Below are 16741 nucleotides of genomic sequence, written 5' to 3' on the forward strand. Positions count from 1 at the left end.
CACCCCCGGCCAGCCCGAAGTGAAAGAAGGCGCCGGGGCCGCAGACAGAACAGCAACGGGAGAGGATGCTGGAGGAGAAAGAGTAACAGCAGCCTGGGTCCCCGATGACAGGGCTGAATAATTAAATCATTCGTCTCACGGAGCTTAGTGAAAAAGACAACATCACTCGTCCCGAAGCCAGCAGGGAGGTTTCTCATTACTTACAGCTAAAAGCGCTCCAAATGCGTCGCGCCGAGTCTGAGAAAGACGACTGCCGTGGTCCCTTCTCAGGGCGCTGCTGCTGGCAGGACAGAGAGTGGGGGCAGCGGACTGAGAAGGAGACCGAGCTGGCACCTGGGAAAGAGCGGATGCGCCAGGGGAGCCCTCAGAGAAACCCAGGGTGATGGCTTTGGAGCAGGCCCGTGCAGGGCCGGCAGCTCAAGGAGGCCGTGGAGGCTCTGAGGAGGGCACGCTCCAAGGTCTGACGGATGCTCCCTGCAGATCTGGGAAGTGAGGAAATCGTAAAGGCGGAATTCGAGAAGAAGAGGGCACAGCTTCAGGGAAATCGAAGAAACAAACACACACCGACTGACAACGGGCACCAGCGCGCCCTAGCTGGCCATTTAGTGAACGGTACTGACGTGGTCGTTCTCCGGGAGATGAAGGATGACGTCCATCATTTTTCAGAATCAGCCCCACACACACAGCATGGAGACCGGACGGCGGTCAGAGGCTAGAGAGAATCGTGAAAGCCAGAGGACAGAAGCTGGGACCGGCGAGAGCCAAGAGCGAGCGAAGAACCTCAAACCAGAAGATGGTACCCACTACCGCCGACCCTGCGAAGAAAACCGAAGGACATCACTTCCCGGCGCAGAGGCCACAGAGGATAGGGAAGGAACACAAGCGCAGTGCAGAGACACCGCTAACTGGGGTGGAGACCGGGGGAGGGGGGGACGCAGTGACAACAAAGACGACTTTAAACCGCGGTGCAACATGTCTCTTTACTACCAAAGCTCTATACAATTTCTCCAGTTCTTTAAGCAGAACTTACTAATGGCAGCTCTGTTTCTGGTTTGTAGCAAAAAAGGAAAGGAGTTCCCAATGTGGCTCAGCCAGTTAAGGACCCGACTTTGTCTCTGTCTCTGTGAGGATGCAGGTTTGATCCCGGACCTTGCTCAGTGCATCAAGGACTGGCATTGCCTCGAGCTGCGGTGTAGGTTGCAGACATGGCTTGGATCCCGTGTTGCTGTGGCTGTGGTGTAGGCCGGCACCTGCAACTCCGATTCAACTCCTAGCCTGGGACCTTCCATATGCCATAGGAGCAGCGCTAAAAAAGACAAAACAAACAAACAAACAGAAAGCCCACAGATAACATAAAATGTATGAATCAGGAGGCAGTAGTACAAGCACATAACTTATATTTATGCAGATAGCGCCCAGCTGTGCACACAGCTCAAACAGGTTCCCTGCAGCAGCACAGTTCCGGCCAAGGAGCCATGGGGCCAGCAACAATTTCACGTGCTGCAAATCCTCAGCACTGCTGAGTTTTAAAAGCATGGCATATACTAATTTTAAAAAGAACACTGAAAGCAGAGAGAAGTGAAGACGTGCCTTCACTTCAAATGGCCGAGCGCTGTGACAGGTCACCGAGGCACAGACCTGCCTTTTTCTGCGATGACTCACGCGCTGCTTTCACGAAGGCAGCTTCCGCTTTCCCCCGGCGCCCCCCTGGGATGGAAGTCCGCGGGAGGAACCCTCCGGCCCGGCACAAGCACCGCGCGACAGAGAATGTGCAAGCGGAGAGGCCGCTCTTAACATTTATGTCACGCGTGTCTGTGCTAATGTTTATTACCTGGAGGCTTTCTGGGCCGGGTAACTAGTTTCTTACATTATATTTAATCATTTTTACTCTCCTTATTTTTAAAACTCTGGCACAAACCATCTTACCTGCCACCTTCTCTCAGTTCCCATGTTATCACCTACCCACCAAAAGTGTTAAAATGTATCATAAATTTACAAAGAATCTGGCCGACTATAGACAGGGAAAGAATTAAAAAAAAAAAAAAAACCTAGGAGGCCACACAGGATTGCTGTTTCTACAGCAGATTAAAAAAAAAAAAAAAAAAAAAGACTAACGTGAACATTAAGATATTAGCTGAGAGCCAATTTTATCATTTTAATTTCCGCTGTTTATGCAAAAGAGACCAGCTGAACAATAGCCAATAACAGTAACTGTAATGGAAAAACCATAAGACTTATCTACACTGTAATTAAGAAAAGAATGAAGATAAAAGCCAGAGCTAATTATAAAACATATGGTATAGCTTTGCACTGCCACGCATTTGCCACTTCAAATGACATATTTTTCATTTGCTCTCCTCCATGAGGAATTAGTCAATTAAACACCGCCCCCCCCCAAAAAAAAGATGCATGGAAAACTTTGTGGTTGCACTCAATGAAATGAACAGTTTCTCGGGCTGATTAATCCTTGGCAACACACGGAGAGCACACACAGCCCCGGCAGCGCAGACACGCCACGCGCTGGAGCGCAAACACTGAGCTTCAGGCCTGTGAGAGATACTCGCCTTCTGCTGAGAAGCATGGAGAGGGGCTGTATTAACGTGTTTTAATTAACGAAGGCTGCTATACTGGTCTTGCCTTCACCACCCTGCAGCTCACAAATTGGAGATAAAAATTAGGCAGGATTCTTTGGCATTTTTATTTACATATTTTAAATGTAAGACAGGAAAGATTTCCTCTGCAACATTCATTACTTGAGACGAGGAATGCCAGCTACCCTCCGGTACTTTTGAGTTTTAGCACTCGTCAGATAATCCATCCCTTGAGTAAAATTCGAGGAAGCGCCTAAAATCAAGATAAACATTTAATGACAGAAAATGCAGTCTTCCCCTTCTTTTGTTCTGGAATGCAAAATTAACACCAACAATAATCACGATAATAACGTGTGGTGCTAGGTTCCCTTTTCAAGGATCGAGGGGAAGCCATTTGCCAGTCACTCTGGTGCAATATTCTGCATAAGGGCTTCACTTACAAATACAAAATATGAACTGTATGACACGTTAACTGCTACCAAGGAGAATTTCAAATTTTATTGCTGATTATCTCAGCAATCTCCTCTGATGAAATGTGAACAACATAACAATGCGTTAAAATTGCACAGACCCAAAAGGCTTGACGAAACAGGTACTCAGGGCCGTTTCTCCTCCTACTCGAGACGGTCCTGCACGGCAACCAGGCGGAAAGCAGACCCCTGGCGGCTCAGTACTCTCAGGCTCAGGCTCCTGCGGCCGCCGCAGGGAGGGCTCTTAACTCAAACTGCCTCTTCCGTTCTCTTTGGAACTCGCTGCTTAATTCGAACATCAAATATTAATTAAAACAACCAAGAAAAAGGTCTCTCCGTGATCACAGCACTACACTAGCTCTTCGGTTCTTTAAATGGCATCTGTTTTGGTTTGTTGTATGGATTCAGCTTCGTGGGTTTGGGTTTTTGGAGTTTTTTTGGGAACACAGAAGAAAAAACAAAAATGCGGCCGATAACCAAGACGCCGGTGGAACTGAAGGCCGTGCACAGATACGGGACCACTTCTCCGAAAATAAACGTGTCTGCTGTGTTTTTACCTCTATCTCGGAGACACAGCCACCGGCACGCGTGCCACTCGATTAACGTCATCGTCTAATTCCAGTTCAGACTGAAAAGGACGCGGGTAAAAGGGGACAGAAAACAAGCCCCAGCGCTGGCGACGAGTCCCTCCCCCGTTCTCGTCCCCAAACCCCGCCCCCGCCCCGGGAAACAGGTCTGCGGCTCAAGGGGCAGCGGCGCGGGCCTCACCTCCAGCTCCTGCTCGCGCTGCAGGGCGAACTGCTTGAAGGACTTGACGATGAGGCCGGCGTTGGAGCAGTCGTAGACGAAGATGGACGGGCTGCCCATCCACGTCTGCAGGTCGTATATGGACAGCGGGATGTACTGCGTGTAGTTCTGCAAGAGAAAACGCAGCGCGTGACTCACGCCTGCGCCTCGAGGAGGCCTGCCCGCCCGCCCGCCCTGTGGCCAACCCCGGCTGCGAGCAAAACGAAGCTCTCGCAGCTGCCCGCACGCGGGCCGTGGGCACAGCTCCGGCCCGGCTTGACCTCCTGGGAACGCGCTCCCTGGCCCCATCTCCCTGGGCAGCCGGACCAGGGCTTCTCCTGCAAAGCCCCGGACATGTGTGCCCCTCACGCCGCTGACCCCGCACCTTCCCCGTCCTGCACACACACACACACACACACACACACACACACACGCATGCACACGTGCCCTGAAGGGCTGGCCGGGCCCAACCGTGCCCGTCCCCCCGCCCCGCCTTTCAGCTCTGAGCCAGCCCTGCACCTTCCCCATCCTGTGCACGCACACCCACGCCCACGCACGCACGTACACGCACGCACACGCGCCCTGAAGAGCTGGCCGGGCCCAACCGTGCCCGTCCCCCTGCCTGCCTTTCAGCTCCGAGCCGCCCATCAGCCCTGGACCCTCTGGATGACGTAAGTCACACAAGGGGCCCCGGGGATGGGGCCCCGCAATCGTTTTTTTGCGTCGCAGAACAGTATCGCATTAACGCCAGTCCGCAGAGTGAACCGTTTTCTGACCCGCGGTGCGGGTCGGCCAGGAACACTGCAGAGACGCCAGGTGAACAAGAGAGGAGGGGTCCTCACCTCGCCAGAGAAGGGACCCGTTTGAAGCCGCTCTCTGCACAGAACCCCAGGCTGGCTGACCTTCCCCGGGGGACACGCCGGCAGGGCCCCATTCTGTGCACCTGCGGTAAAGGTGACCGTGTCTCCTGAATGCTGAGCGCCGAGCCCGCCCCGCGTGCTGCCCGGAGGAAGACGAACCAAGGCAGCAGCGGCCCCACAGAGGCTTCCCGCACACACGTCCCGGCCGGGGGCGCGCGCGGGGGGGGGTGGTTTGTGCACAGTGTGCACGTGTGTGTGCACGTGTCTGTGCGCAGACACCTCCATCACGGGGACCCCCCCAAGACACTGGGCATCCCACCTCACGGAACTGCCCCACCGGGTGGCTTGGTCTCCTCACCACGACCCTGGCTCTAAATAAACCCGCCTGCGGAAGAACTCAGAGGGCGAGGGCGGCGGTTCTCCCCTGAGGACTCGATGGCGGCAGCGCCCCGTCCAAACACCAGCAGGCGGCTTCTTCAACGGACGGTGACAAGCTGATTCTGAAGTTAGTGCTCAAGGGACATGCGTAAGAACAGCAAAAGTATTTTTTTTAAAGAAAGAACGAGCGGGGCCTTATGCTGCCGGATATTAAATAGACGATATAAATCTACCGTAATTACAGGATGGTGTCGGGGAGGCCAGACGAGGAGAGAACGCCCGGAAGCGGACCCACATGCACAACCGTGATGAAGGTGGTGTTTCAAGTCCGAGAGGAAAGGAGGAACAAGCCGATAGGCTGCTGCAAAATTTAACTAAGCAGCCAGCACTGCCGCCGGAGCGCTCGCGCGCACACACACACCAGGACAGATTGAAAACTAAATACAAAGGAGAAAAAAGATTTTTAGATTCATTTTGCTATGAAAGAGACCTTAAGCACACAAAACCTGGAAAACTGCAACATAAAAATCACATAATTCTGATAGAAACATACCAATGACAAGCAATTGAAGAATAAAGTACGTACAGTGCACGTGAGAGAGGACTCATTTATGTGGGTGTGTGTAAATAAGCTTCTACTGCAGATGAGCAAAGACAAAACAACAACAAACAGTACGCAGCAAGCGAAAGCGTCACACAGGCCGTTTGCAGAAGAGGAACACAAATGGTCAGCCACGTAAGGCGCGCTCTCTCCGTTAACGGCGGGGCTGCCGCTTACCGTGAGGACCACCCGCCCATCTCCCCGTCTCCCTCCAGCAAACTGGAAAGAAAATAAAAGCTGGCGAGCGCCCCGCGTGGACCAGGGTGTCCAGCAGGGCACTGGTTCATCCTTCGCGGGAGGGTCAACCCGGGCAGCTTTCTTTAGACCATGTGGGCGGCTCCGAAATCTCGTAATGTCTGTGCTTTTGACTCCGAGGCGTCTCTTGTCCAGAAACACTCGTGTTGTGTCCACAGGAACGTGCCTGCGGGGAGGCACGGCGCTCTCACTGGTAAAACCCTTCAGTGTCTGTACCCACTGTAGGCGGCTGCCGGTCGGACCCCGGAGCCCCTCTTCGCCAGTGCAGGGTTAGTGGAGCACATGTCCCAGCTCCCTTTGCAGCTACATCTGAGCTCGCAGCTCCATTCTGGCCAATGGGACACGAGCAGAAATGCATTCAAATTACAAGTGCTGCCCATCTGCCCCCGGAGGAAAGGCGGCGTGGCAGGCCACCTTCCACCACGCAGACACGCGCGTGGGGGCCGGCAGAGCTGTGAGGGCCAGGGCAATGCCATGGCCAGCCCAGCAGCCCGCGTGGCCTATCCCAGCCTACCCTGGACCCCTCTCTATCCAGCGGCGGTGCCATTACGTCCACTGGGGAGGCCACGCGGGCCTGCAGAGCCGGGCCCTCTGTACGCAGGGACACGGAAAGGCAGCAGAGGCTGGCCATGATTTCCAAAAGCCACGTCCTAGAACTTCATGTGTAACGTGATTCCACTGTGTGTGCAACGCACACCCCAGCCCTTAAGCCAACGGGTGAGGGCTCAGCAGGAAGGTGCTGCGTGAAAGGTCCTGCGCCCGGTGCAGAAAGAACACAGGACCGCGAAGGCTGTTCTCTCTCTGGCTGGGAGGGGCGGGCGGGGGCCGGGGGGGGGCTGAGAAAGAGCTGAGAAAGTGTGGTATGTGTTCCCTTCACACTTCTGTTCTCTTGGAATCTTTTAGAAATTACTCGTATTTTTTCAAAAAACAAAATGCACGTGACTGCTGGAGGGAGGGAGGAAAGGCTGAGCTCCAGGGCTCCCTAGGCCATCAGCTCTCCACGTCCGCCTGCCTGCAGTTCAACTCACATCTTCTGGACTCAATGGCTCCACATGGCACACGTTCAGGAGAAACCAGCGCTCCTTCCAGTTCCGACCGTGGACCTTTCTGGGCAGCAGCTTCCACTCAGCCCGCGAGCACCAAGGGGGCCAAGGGACACGCTGACAACCGCGGGGCCCCAGAGCCCGTCCTGCTCGGCAGTCACGGTCGTTGCAGAGCTCAGTCCACCACGTGGGGGCGCCAGCGCGGGTCATCAGACAGGCTCCGGGAGGGGACTCCGCCCAACTGTGGGCCAACTGGGTGCCCCAAGCTGGTGTGAGGCTTCACTCCTTCAGCTGAGGTGGCTCTGGCGGGCACGGCCCCGCTGTGGGTCAGGAGGATCTGCACACCTGCCGCCTGAGAACTCAGAACCTGAGCCAGAAGCCGCAGCCACCTGCACGTGGCGTCCTCCCGCGGGCTTGGCGGCAGCCCCTTCTGGAGGTGAGCTTCCTCTGACCCCACGACAGGCACCGCAGGACCCGGGTGGCTGGGGACCCGGGCCCCCGGACGGTGAGGGCGTCTGCTGAGGCCGTTCTCCGAGGACAGCAGGGAGCACGGCTTAGCAGAAGATTCGTCCTCCTCCTAAAGGAACCAGCGGCAGGAGACGGCGGCCAAGCGACAGCAGGTGTGGGGCAGGGGTATGTGGGGACCAAACCCCCCCGGGATAGAAGTCACAAGCCAACTTCTGGTCCCTGAAAGTCCTTAAGGGGGAACATTTACTGGTTTTGTTGATACTTTTTTCTTTTCTTATAGTTACACAATTGTTTATCCCATGAGCAGTTCCAAATGAATTTCTTTAAATAATAGAATTTATTGGTTTTGAAAACCTGCGTGTCGCTATCAAATAGATGCCTCGTATTCAAGGTTAGCATACCGTTCATTATTGATTCTGTTGAAAGATGGACCACAAAGGCTTTTAAATGTGCTATGATCACAAGATCTATTTGTGATGTTTTTTAAGAGCAACACTTGTACCCCACCACAGTTGTAATTTGTTACAATTGTTACTTTATCCACATTGAGAAGGCAGCACACACACACCCCGTCTCCGGAAAAAAAGCTGTTAATTTTATCCTAAACTCAACCTATCCAGCATTGTTGGTTTGAGAGCCACAACTAAGACCATCAGTAAAAAAAACCTCCATTTTTTTCTGGAGAAGGGATGGAAAACTCTGGCCGTTTCTCCATGAGAGCTTCAAGGTTTTTAGAAACACTGTTTCCTTGACGCTGAGAGATGAATCCTTCAGTGAGGTCTTTCTTCTCAGACGGCCTGTATTTGGAAACCAGGCCTGGAGGAAGAGCTGGCAAATGAGCGCCCATCAGAACGGCCGGGAGGGCCGGTAACACAGGGCTCTCCGGGCCCCTCCCCAGAAGGGGCGTCTGGTGATCTGCATTCCTCACAAATTCCAAGAACACTGCTGCCCAGGGTGTGGACCCAGGCTTTGAGGACCGTGGTGTAGACAGTGCCGGTGTGGATGCAAACGGAGGAACTCACTGTCCAGCCCTGGTGTCGCCTGTCCTTCTTATGCGTCGTAAAGAATACTTCCCTTTCTCCATCTATGATTTAAGGGTTTACAGTGATCAGGAAGCATTTGACTAAGACGACACTTAAATAAAAATATCCACTCATCCACGGGTCAACATGTAAGAAGGTTTTTCACTATGGATTCAAATTTATTTTACTGATATAGGGCTATTTAGACTTTCTAGTTCATTTTGGGTAGCTATTGGAAAGGTGCATCTTAGGCATTTTCCGTCTAGTTTATGTTGTTAAATGTATTGGTACAAAATTATTGCTCTTTCCTTATCTTTCCACGTCTTAGGAGATGTGGCAACATTCCTTTTGGGCCTCAGTGGTTTTGTTTCTGCTTTTTAGTGCCGCACCTATGGCACATGGAAGAGCCCAGGCGAGGGGTCAAATCCGAGGGATCGGAGCGGCGTCTGTGACCTGCACTGAAGCTTCCAGCAGCGTCGGATCCTGAACCTACTGATCCTCACGGACCAAGTTGGGGTCTTAATTAACCCTCTGAACTACAACGGGAACTTCTGTGAGAAAGTTTTCTATTATCAATTTTATCTTCGATTTTAGTATCCGTTTTAACCTATCAATTGCTGCCAGATGGTTATTCAAATACTCGGCTAGAATGATGGACGCGTTTCTCAGGCCCACGGGTCCTGGCGATCCTGCTTCACGCATTCTGAATGCTCACACACTCAAGACCGTTCCTGTCGTTGCGACGACCTGCCCGTCTGACACTGCGACGTGCCGACTTCTTCCGTGGCAACGCCCCTCGTCTCCAAGTCTAGCCTCCCATTAGGACTGCAGCCACTCCGGCTCTCTTACAGCTAGTGCTTCCTGATACATCTTTTTACGTTCAACCTTTATGCGTCTTTGTATTTGAAGGGCATCTCTTCCGACCGACCAAGCGTGATCTTGCTTTTTTTTCTTTTTTTTTCTTTTTTGGTCTTTTTGCCATTTCTTGGGCTGCTCCCGCAGCACATGGAGGTTCCCAGGCTAGGGGTCCAATCGGAGCTGTAGCCACCGGCCTACGCCAGAGCCACAGCAACGCGGGATCCGAGCCACGTCTGTAACCTACACCACAGCTCACGGCAACGCCGGATCGTTAACCCACTGAGCAAGGCAGGGACGGAACCCGCAACCTCATGGTTCCTAGGTGGATTCGTTAACCACTGCGCCACGACGGGAACTCCTGGTCTTGCTTTTTATGCCGTCTGATATACACACATGAACACACACAGGAGGTAAATCAGAACGTGGGGCCTTCTGGAGGAAGTGGCCTGGACCCACCGTCCCGAGAATGAGAGCACAAGTCACGGGGAGGGAGGGGTACTTACCAAACACGTACCCGCTAGAGGACGTGCAACCAAACGTCTCCCCAAACTGAGGAAGAACACAGGTAACCCGTTTAAAAATGGGTGAAAGGTATGAACCCCACGAAGGAAAACAGGCAGACAGCAAACGAGCGTGTGAAAAGATTTTCAACATCACGTGTCATCAAGGAAGTGCAAATTAAAACAGTGAGCTGCCGCCACGCGCTAGTTAGAATGGCTCGGCTCCCAGACCCAGCAACCACAGGCTCAGGAGGGCGGGGAGCAACAGGGACTCTCATCTGTCGCGGGTGGGGGTGCAAATGACGCAGCCACCGTCAGCCGGAGCTCGGCAGTTTCTTAGACAGCTACCCGGCCGGCCCGTCCAGCATCGGCTCTCCTAGGCACTTAGGCAAACGAGGAGAAACCACGTGTCCGTACGAAACATGCACACGAAAGTTCAGAACCACTTTACTCACAACTGCCCAAACCGGAAGCAAGCAGGGTGCCCCTCGGGAGCGGAACGTCCAAATAACGTCCAAATGATTTTCAGCATAAAAAATGAACGATCAAGCCATGAAAAGACACGAAGGAACCTCGCGTGCACATTCCTAATTGGAAAAAGCTGGTGTGAAAGCACTACAAACTCCATGAGTCCAACTACATGACATTTTGGAAGAGGTAAAACTGCAGAGATAGTTGAAACAGGAGCAGTTGCCAGGGCTTGGGAGATACAGGTGGAACACAGGAATTTTAGGGCTGCGGCAATGGCAGATACAAGATATCCTGTATTGGGCGAAGCCCACAGAACTGTACCACCCAAAGAAGGAACCCTCCTGTAAACTACGGAGTCTAGCTGGTCGTAACTGATCAACACTGGGTGACTGAGTGCCACACATGCATCGCCCCACAGCAAGACGTTAACGACAGGAGAAGCTGAGGGCCAGGCAGGGAGCAAGGATACAGGCGGCCCTCCAACAAGGCGGGTTTGAACGGTGCAGGCTACTCATAAGGGGATTTTTTCACCAAATACACGCAGGACTACACACTCCTCTGCTGGTTTAATCTGGGGATTTGGAACTCTGAACATACAGGGCCAACTACGTGACTCGAGCATCCATGGATTTGGGGGTCCACGGAGGGACGTGGAACCTGTCCCCCAGGGATACTGAGAGACAACTGTATATGGAAACTCCATACTTTAAAAATTCTTTTCTATAAAGTCTGTGTAAAAATAAATAAATAAAGCCTTTTTTTTTTAAATTTTAAAACGACAGACATATAACTGCAATAACTCACTACAGGAAGAGAGTAAAATAACTTCACTAAAAAAAAATGCCCATGTCTATGGTGTCCGTGAGGACACGGGCTCGAGCCCTGGTCTCACTCGTGGATTAAGGGTCTGGCGTTGCTGTGAGCTGGGGTGTGGGTGGCAGGTGCCGCTGAGCTCTGGTGCTGCTGGGGTTGTGGTGGAGGCTGGCAGCTGCGTGTTTCTACAAGAAACACGGAATTGACAAAGACATACCGAGTTATCCCACAAGGGAGGGTAGACTTAACATCTGAACATCATACATCATCGACTGCGTTTCCACTTTAAAGGAGGAAAATCACACACACACACACACACACACACACACACACACACACACACACACACACACACAGCGGTTTGGGAGAATATAACATCCGGAATTCCCGCAGTGACACAGTGGGTTAAGAGTCTGGCAGTGCTGCAGCTGTGGTGTAGGTTGCAGCTGCAGCTTGGATTTGATCCCTGGCCTGGGAACGTCCATGTGCATGAGTGTGGCTCAAAAAGAACGGAAAAAAAAGGGCAACATCTATTCATGATTTTGAAAAATGAACTCGGAGTGGAAAGGAACTTTTTAATCCAGTAAAAGGGGGTTTCTTATTTTTCACTCTCTTGGCAAACACTTTTCGCACCCATTGTACAGTGACACATAGGCAGCAAACCCTTGGAAAGGACACAAAGACACCCAGGCGCCGCCTCCCTCCTGGAGGCGCTGGCCGGCAGAGTAAGACACAAGGACAGCACAGCAAGACGGGAGGGAAAAGCCAAGAAGGAAAACTGTCACCTCTGCAGACACGGAGTCTCTCAGCACAATCTTAAGATACGCGCAACTCTCGAGCACCAGCGAGCAAGAGCACCAGCACCAGCAGACGTAAGTAAACGTGCAGACGCCACCTGCCCTGCCGTGCACCCCGGCAAACTCAGCAGACACAGTTTTATAAGAAGCGGTTTGAACAGCACCAGAGACATCCAGTAAGTAGGAATGCCTCCAGCAAATGGCAGAAACCTTTGTGAAATGATAAAAAAAAAAAAGCCTTGTTTGGAAGACGGCTCGATAACACAAAGACAATGAGTCTCCTCCCATCAAGTCACTGACGGGCAGGGTGACTCAGTATTTTCATGGATGAAAGGTGAAACTCGCCTTCCCAGATACTGAGAATCACTGAAAACCTACACTCGTTGAAATGGTTTGCGGACCCAGAGGCAGACCCAGGGACCGGGACAGGGAGCTCAGAAACGCAGATCGAGTCCAAAGCTCGCAGGAAGTGGTGATGGGATCCATTTGAAAAAAGAAAAAAGAAGGTGAACCCTAACCTAACAGTATGTACAAAAATCAGTGTCAGGTAGATGGAAAATTCCTACATTAACGGAGAAAAATACACTTTTGAAAGAACAGTGGCATGCTTTATCAACTCAGCACATGGCAAGTCTTCTCAAACGAGACATGAAACGCACACCCCCTAAGGGAAGCCTGAGCAGGTGGCCACGTCGGAATCAAGACTTCTGTCCCCTGAGGGCCCACGAGAACAGAAGCAGACAGACAGAGAAACCAAGCCAAAAATGTAGGGACACACGCAATTCACAAAATGATAAAGGGTCACGGTCCAGAAGAGGAAGAATTCCTTCAAATAAATAAGAAAAAGACACAAAACAGAGAAGAAATGGTGCTGCGAGAAGAGCGCGCAGCCCGCCTGCAAGCCAGGTGCCCCTGCCCGCTGTCAAGGAGCCTGGATCATGGCCACGACCAGTGGAGACAGAGTCCTTCGTTGAGGACATGGGGACAGAAGGCTGCGGGCAGCGGGACAGGACAAAGCGGGGAGGAGGACAGATCCCAGAGCCTGACTCAGCAGGCCCGATGCCAATCTCGTCAACTCAAAACACCCTGCCCTGCGTGTCTGCAGATGCCCCGAGGGTGGGGAAGCAAGGTCAGACCAGAGCTCAAGGGGCCGACACCTGCGGGGAGGCAGGCCCTGCAGGCTCATCTCTCACTGGCTGAGGGACGGCTGGCGCTCGGCTACATCATGTTTCCTTTCATTCCACTTCTTTATAATCACAGGCTTGAACCGTAACAATACAATAATTAATAAAAATGATTACAATAAAGTTGGTATCTCGGCCTTCACAAGGAAGGGAAGGCACTCCCCTAAGGGAGGAGCAGGGTCTGGGCCCCGGCGGCCCGCCTGCCCCCTGCTGGCCACCTGGGGGAGTGACCCACCCGGAGAGCAGGCTGTGGGGAGGCTGCCGGGTACATTAACCCAACACAGCACGAGGAAGGGGCCCCTGCGATGAGGGGAAGAGGGCCAGGAAGGTTTACTGCCTGGCCACGCTCCAGAGCTGATACGGGATGGGGCTGAACGTGGAAGTCAACTTGGCCCAGTCCCCACCCTGTCCACATGCCCCGCCGCGTAAGCTGCGGCCCCCTTCTCGGGGAGTGTGCCCAGAGCCCGAGGCCTGCTGCACTGGGGGGCCCAGGATGGGGGGGGAGAAGGGGTGTCGCCCCCTGACTCCCATCTCCGGTCTTTTGATGAAGGAACAGCAGGAGGCCAGCTCCGTGGACCCTGGAGAAAGCAGAGCCGAGGGCCCATCTGCGGCCGTGCCTGGTACCAGCTCTGCGGAGTCCTCACGCCAGTTCCCCTTCTAGGAACGTGACTAACTCTCCGAGCAGAGTCTACCGAATTGAGGAAACTGCAAGGCTGACGTTCTGGAGGTCTTTCCTCGAGAACTGCAAACAACTCACATCCTCACAGAGGAGAAAATAAACCCCATATGCCAGGCCTCACAACTTCCTAGACAGCCATTTCGTTCACGTGTTTTGCAAAAGAAACAGCTCCTTGTGCCTCTTTCTATTCCTACCACCGGAGCATAAAGGACCCCAAGCTTCCCGCCCGATGACCGACCCATGTCCCTGTTCGGCCTCCCTGCATCGGGGTTTGCGGAGACGGCTGAGACACCAACAGCTGGAGAGAGGCTGCAGGGAGCGGGCCTGCAGCCAGGCCTTCTCGCAGCAGCAGGAGGGAGCCGGGCCCGGGGCCCGCCCACCTTGTTGAAGACCCAGATCTCGCCGTTGACCGTGGGCCTGGGCACCCCGTGGCCGTTGTAGTGGAAGAGGACCCGCTCCTCCTTGGCGTTCCGCCGCAAGGACGTGCAAAGCTTCTTCACTTCATCCACGGTCGGATCGAGGCTCTGCTTGTACCGGGCCTGTTGGAGGAGAAACAAATGGAGACACTTACGGTGGAGTCATGCGGACAGCAGGAGCCGAAAGTCCGGCCTTAGCTCGAGTTGGCACGAACAGGACTCTGGACAAGGGACCTCGCGCTCCTCCACCTCCAAACTGGGACGAGGCCCGCGTCACAGGGGGACGCGGACGCTCACGTCTGCAGCGCGCGCTACTGAGGACGACGACAGCGACATCGCAGGAGAGAGACAAGCGTGCCTGCCACGTGGTAACGCGAAGCAGAAGGGAGTGCCCCCGTGATGGCAAAAGTACTTCTCCAAAGCCCTGGCTCTGCCTGGGAAGCCTCTGGAACACGGAAGAGAGGAAGTAGGACACTGCAACGTACGGGCCGCAGGGAGGGCGGTTCAAAGAGACGGCACGGGGAGGAGGCAGCGGCCCCCTCCTGCCCGGTCCCCTTGGCCCTGCTCGGCCCTCCCACCACTCCCGCCGCGAGGCTCGGGAGGGGAACACAGAACCCAGCAGCCCTCAGACGCAAACGAACCACAGGCTGCGAGGAGCCCCCACTCTCAAAGCGACAGCGAAGACTCGGCTTAGGAAACGCACAAAACTCAGACCAGGCAGTTTCAGGAAACGCTCCTGGAAAACAGAGCAGGAGGCCTGAGCAGAGGCGAGGCTCCCCGTCTGGTAGGACGCGGCCGCATCCTTGACATCGGCTCGCCCCGGGCTGACCGACGACGGCCAACGCTCCTTCCCGAGAAACACAGCCGGACCAGCTCCGTCCTGGAGTCGGACAGGCCGCTGCTGAAGCTGATGTGGGAAGTGAACGAGGCCCTCGAAGGCGAGGCCTGGGTCGGGCCAGAGACGCCAGCACGCCAGGGGGCTGCTAGCCAGAGTCCAGAATTCGGTCCAAACACACGCTTTCTGGCCTTCCGGGGACAGCGCCAGCACGCGGCGACCTGCAGGAAGACGCCGCTGATGCTTCAGAAGAGTGTGGAGGTGGCGGCGGAGGACGCGGGAGCACTCCGAGGGCTAAACCACGCCCTGGGAGCACCAGGTCCGGCCCGGCTCGAGTGCACGGCCCCTCCCGGTCCCCTTCGGCAGGAACAACCTTCCCTTTCCCGGAACTGACCTTCCGTCTTCGTCACGTGTTCCCGTGAAACTGTCGGAGCTCCAGGGAGAGAACTCATCTGCCCTCGGAGGGCAGACAGAGCCCACAGCTTATTAGCAAACGCCTATTTTTTAAATATTAGCCGAGAGACCATCAGACGTTTACTGATGCTGATTCTAGTAATCATAGTCCAACAAACCAAAATGACGGCGCCCACCTGACACAGGGGCATGGCAGCACAGCATCAGCCAGGTGCATGTAAAGCTGGCGCGTCTGGGCAGCGGGCACGCAGGTGTGCAATGAGTCCTCTACTTTGCCATTCGTGTGTCTTCACAATAGACAGTTAGGATAAGGAGACAGAGAAACACTCCTGACTTAACACGGATAAACCGCTCATTTGTGCTCCGAGTAAGACAGAGCCCGGGCACCGAGTCTGGAGGCTCCACTCACCTCAAGTTTGGCCAATCCCTCAAAACAAGATGCGGGCAGTGGGTAAATGACCGTCCAGTTTGGGAGCAAAGAAGGAAACGCTTTGCCAGGATGTCGAGGCCTCAGACGCGTGCTCCAGACCGACTCCCACGCGAGCACAATCCGACGAGGCGGAAAGGCTCCCCATGGGCCCGGGAGCAGCATCGGCTGGAGGAAAGGACCAGGGGACAGCTGCTCTGGCCTGTGCACCTGAGCCACGGGGACAGGGCCGCAGAAACTGAGAATTCCGATTTTTCTGCGAGTCAGAGCTGCTGCAATGGCCAACGGGGGCAGCCAATCGCATCGCATCTTGGTGGACACTCTGACCTGGGCCTTTGCGTCAATTCAAATAAATGCCAGGGCATTTCTGATATAAGAGCTTTTTAGAAGCCATCCTGGCTGGATCGGCAGAAATAATCAGAAGAATTCCGAGACCATTTTAGGACCATGTGCTACGAGGCCAAGGCCCTGGGGCTCAAGGGAAGGGAGCAGCCTTTCGAGAGTGTGACATGACTGAGCCTCCGGCCTGGGGGTGGGGGCGGTGGGGCTGAAACATCAGATGCGCCTTTTTCCCACTCCCTGGAAGGCTTCTAGGTGGCTCATACAGGAAGCAGTAAAACAGCAAAATGGGGAGGCTGAATCATAGAACAATCTCAAAGGCTGCTAAAAGAGGTTCTCAATTGGCTACACATCTGCCTGTGAGCACAAAAGAGCTGAAAGCAATTTCACGTACTACCAAGAGCAGTCACAGGAAATCAGGCTGGAGAAAACCCAGCTCAAATGGCCGTGGCTTTCCAGCTGTCCCCCGTTGTTGGCTCTAGGACAAGAGACAGAGCGGGAGCTGGAAACTGCCTCCTTCCCGCGCACTCTGAG

At 54.1% G+C, this 16741-nt stretch overlaps 1 protein-coding gene across 8 annotated transcripts in view; it reads right to left on the reverse strand.

Annotated features, from left to right (window-relative positions):
* Positions 1-16741, reverse strand: part of RPTOR (regulatory associated protein of MTOR complex 1) — a 282724-nt gene that overhangs the window by 140345 nt on the left and 125638 nt on the right. For 7 of the 8 annotated variants that reach the window (XM_021066493.1, XM_021066492.1, XM_021066497.1 and 4 more), the window contains 2 exons: positions 14157-14315; positions 3830-3976 (listed from right to left, as the gene is read on the reverse strand). In XM_021066493.1, the coding sequence (XP_020922152.1) occupies positions 3830-3976; positions 14157-14315 (306 nt within the window). The remainder of the gene's footprint in view (positions 1-3829; positions 3977-14156; positions 14316-16741) is intronic. The other variant, XM_021066495.1, reaches the window with a different exon arrangement.

This window comes from Sus scrofa, chromosome 12, assembly GCF_000003025.6.
Source record: "Sus scrofa isolate TJ Tabasco breed Duroc chromosome 12, Sscrofa11.1, whole genome shotgun sequence".
In the NCBI taxonomy this organism is placed as follows: Eukaryota; Metazoa; Chordata; class Mammalia; order Artiodactyla; family Suidae; genus Sus; species Sus scrofa.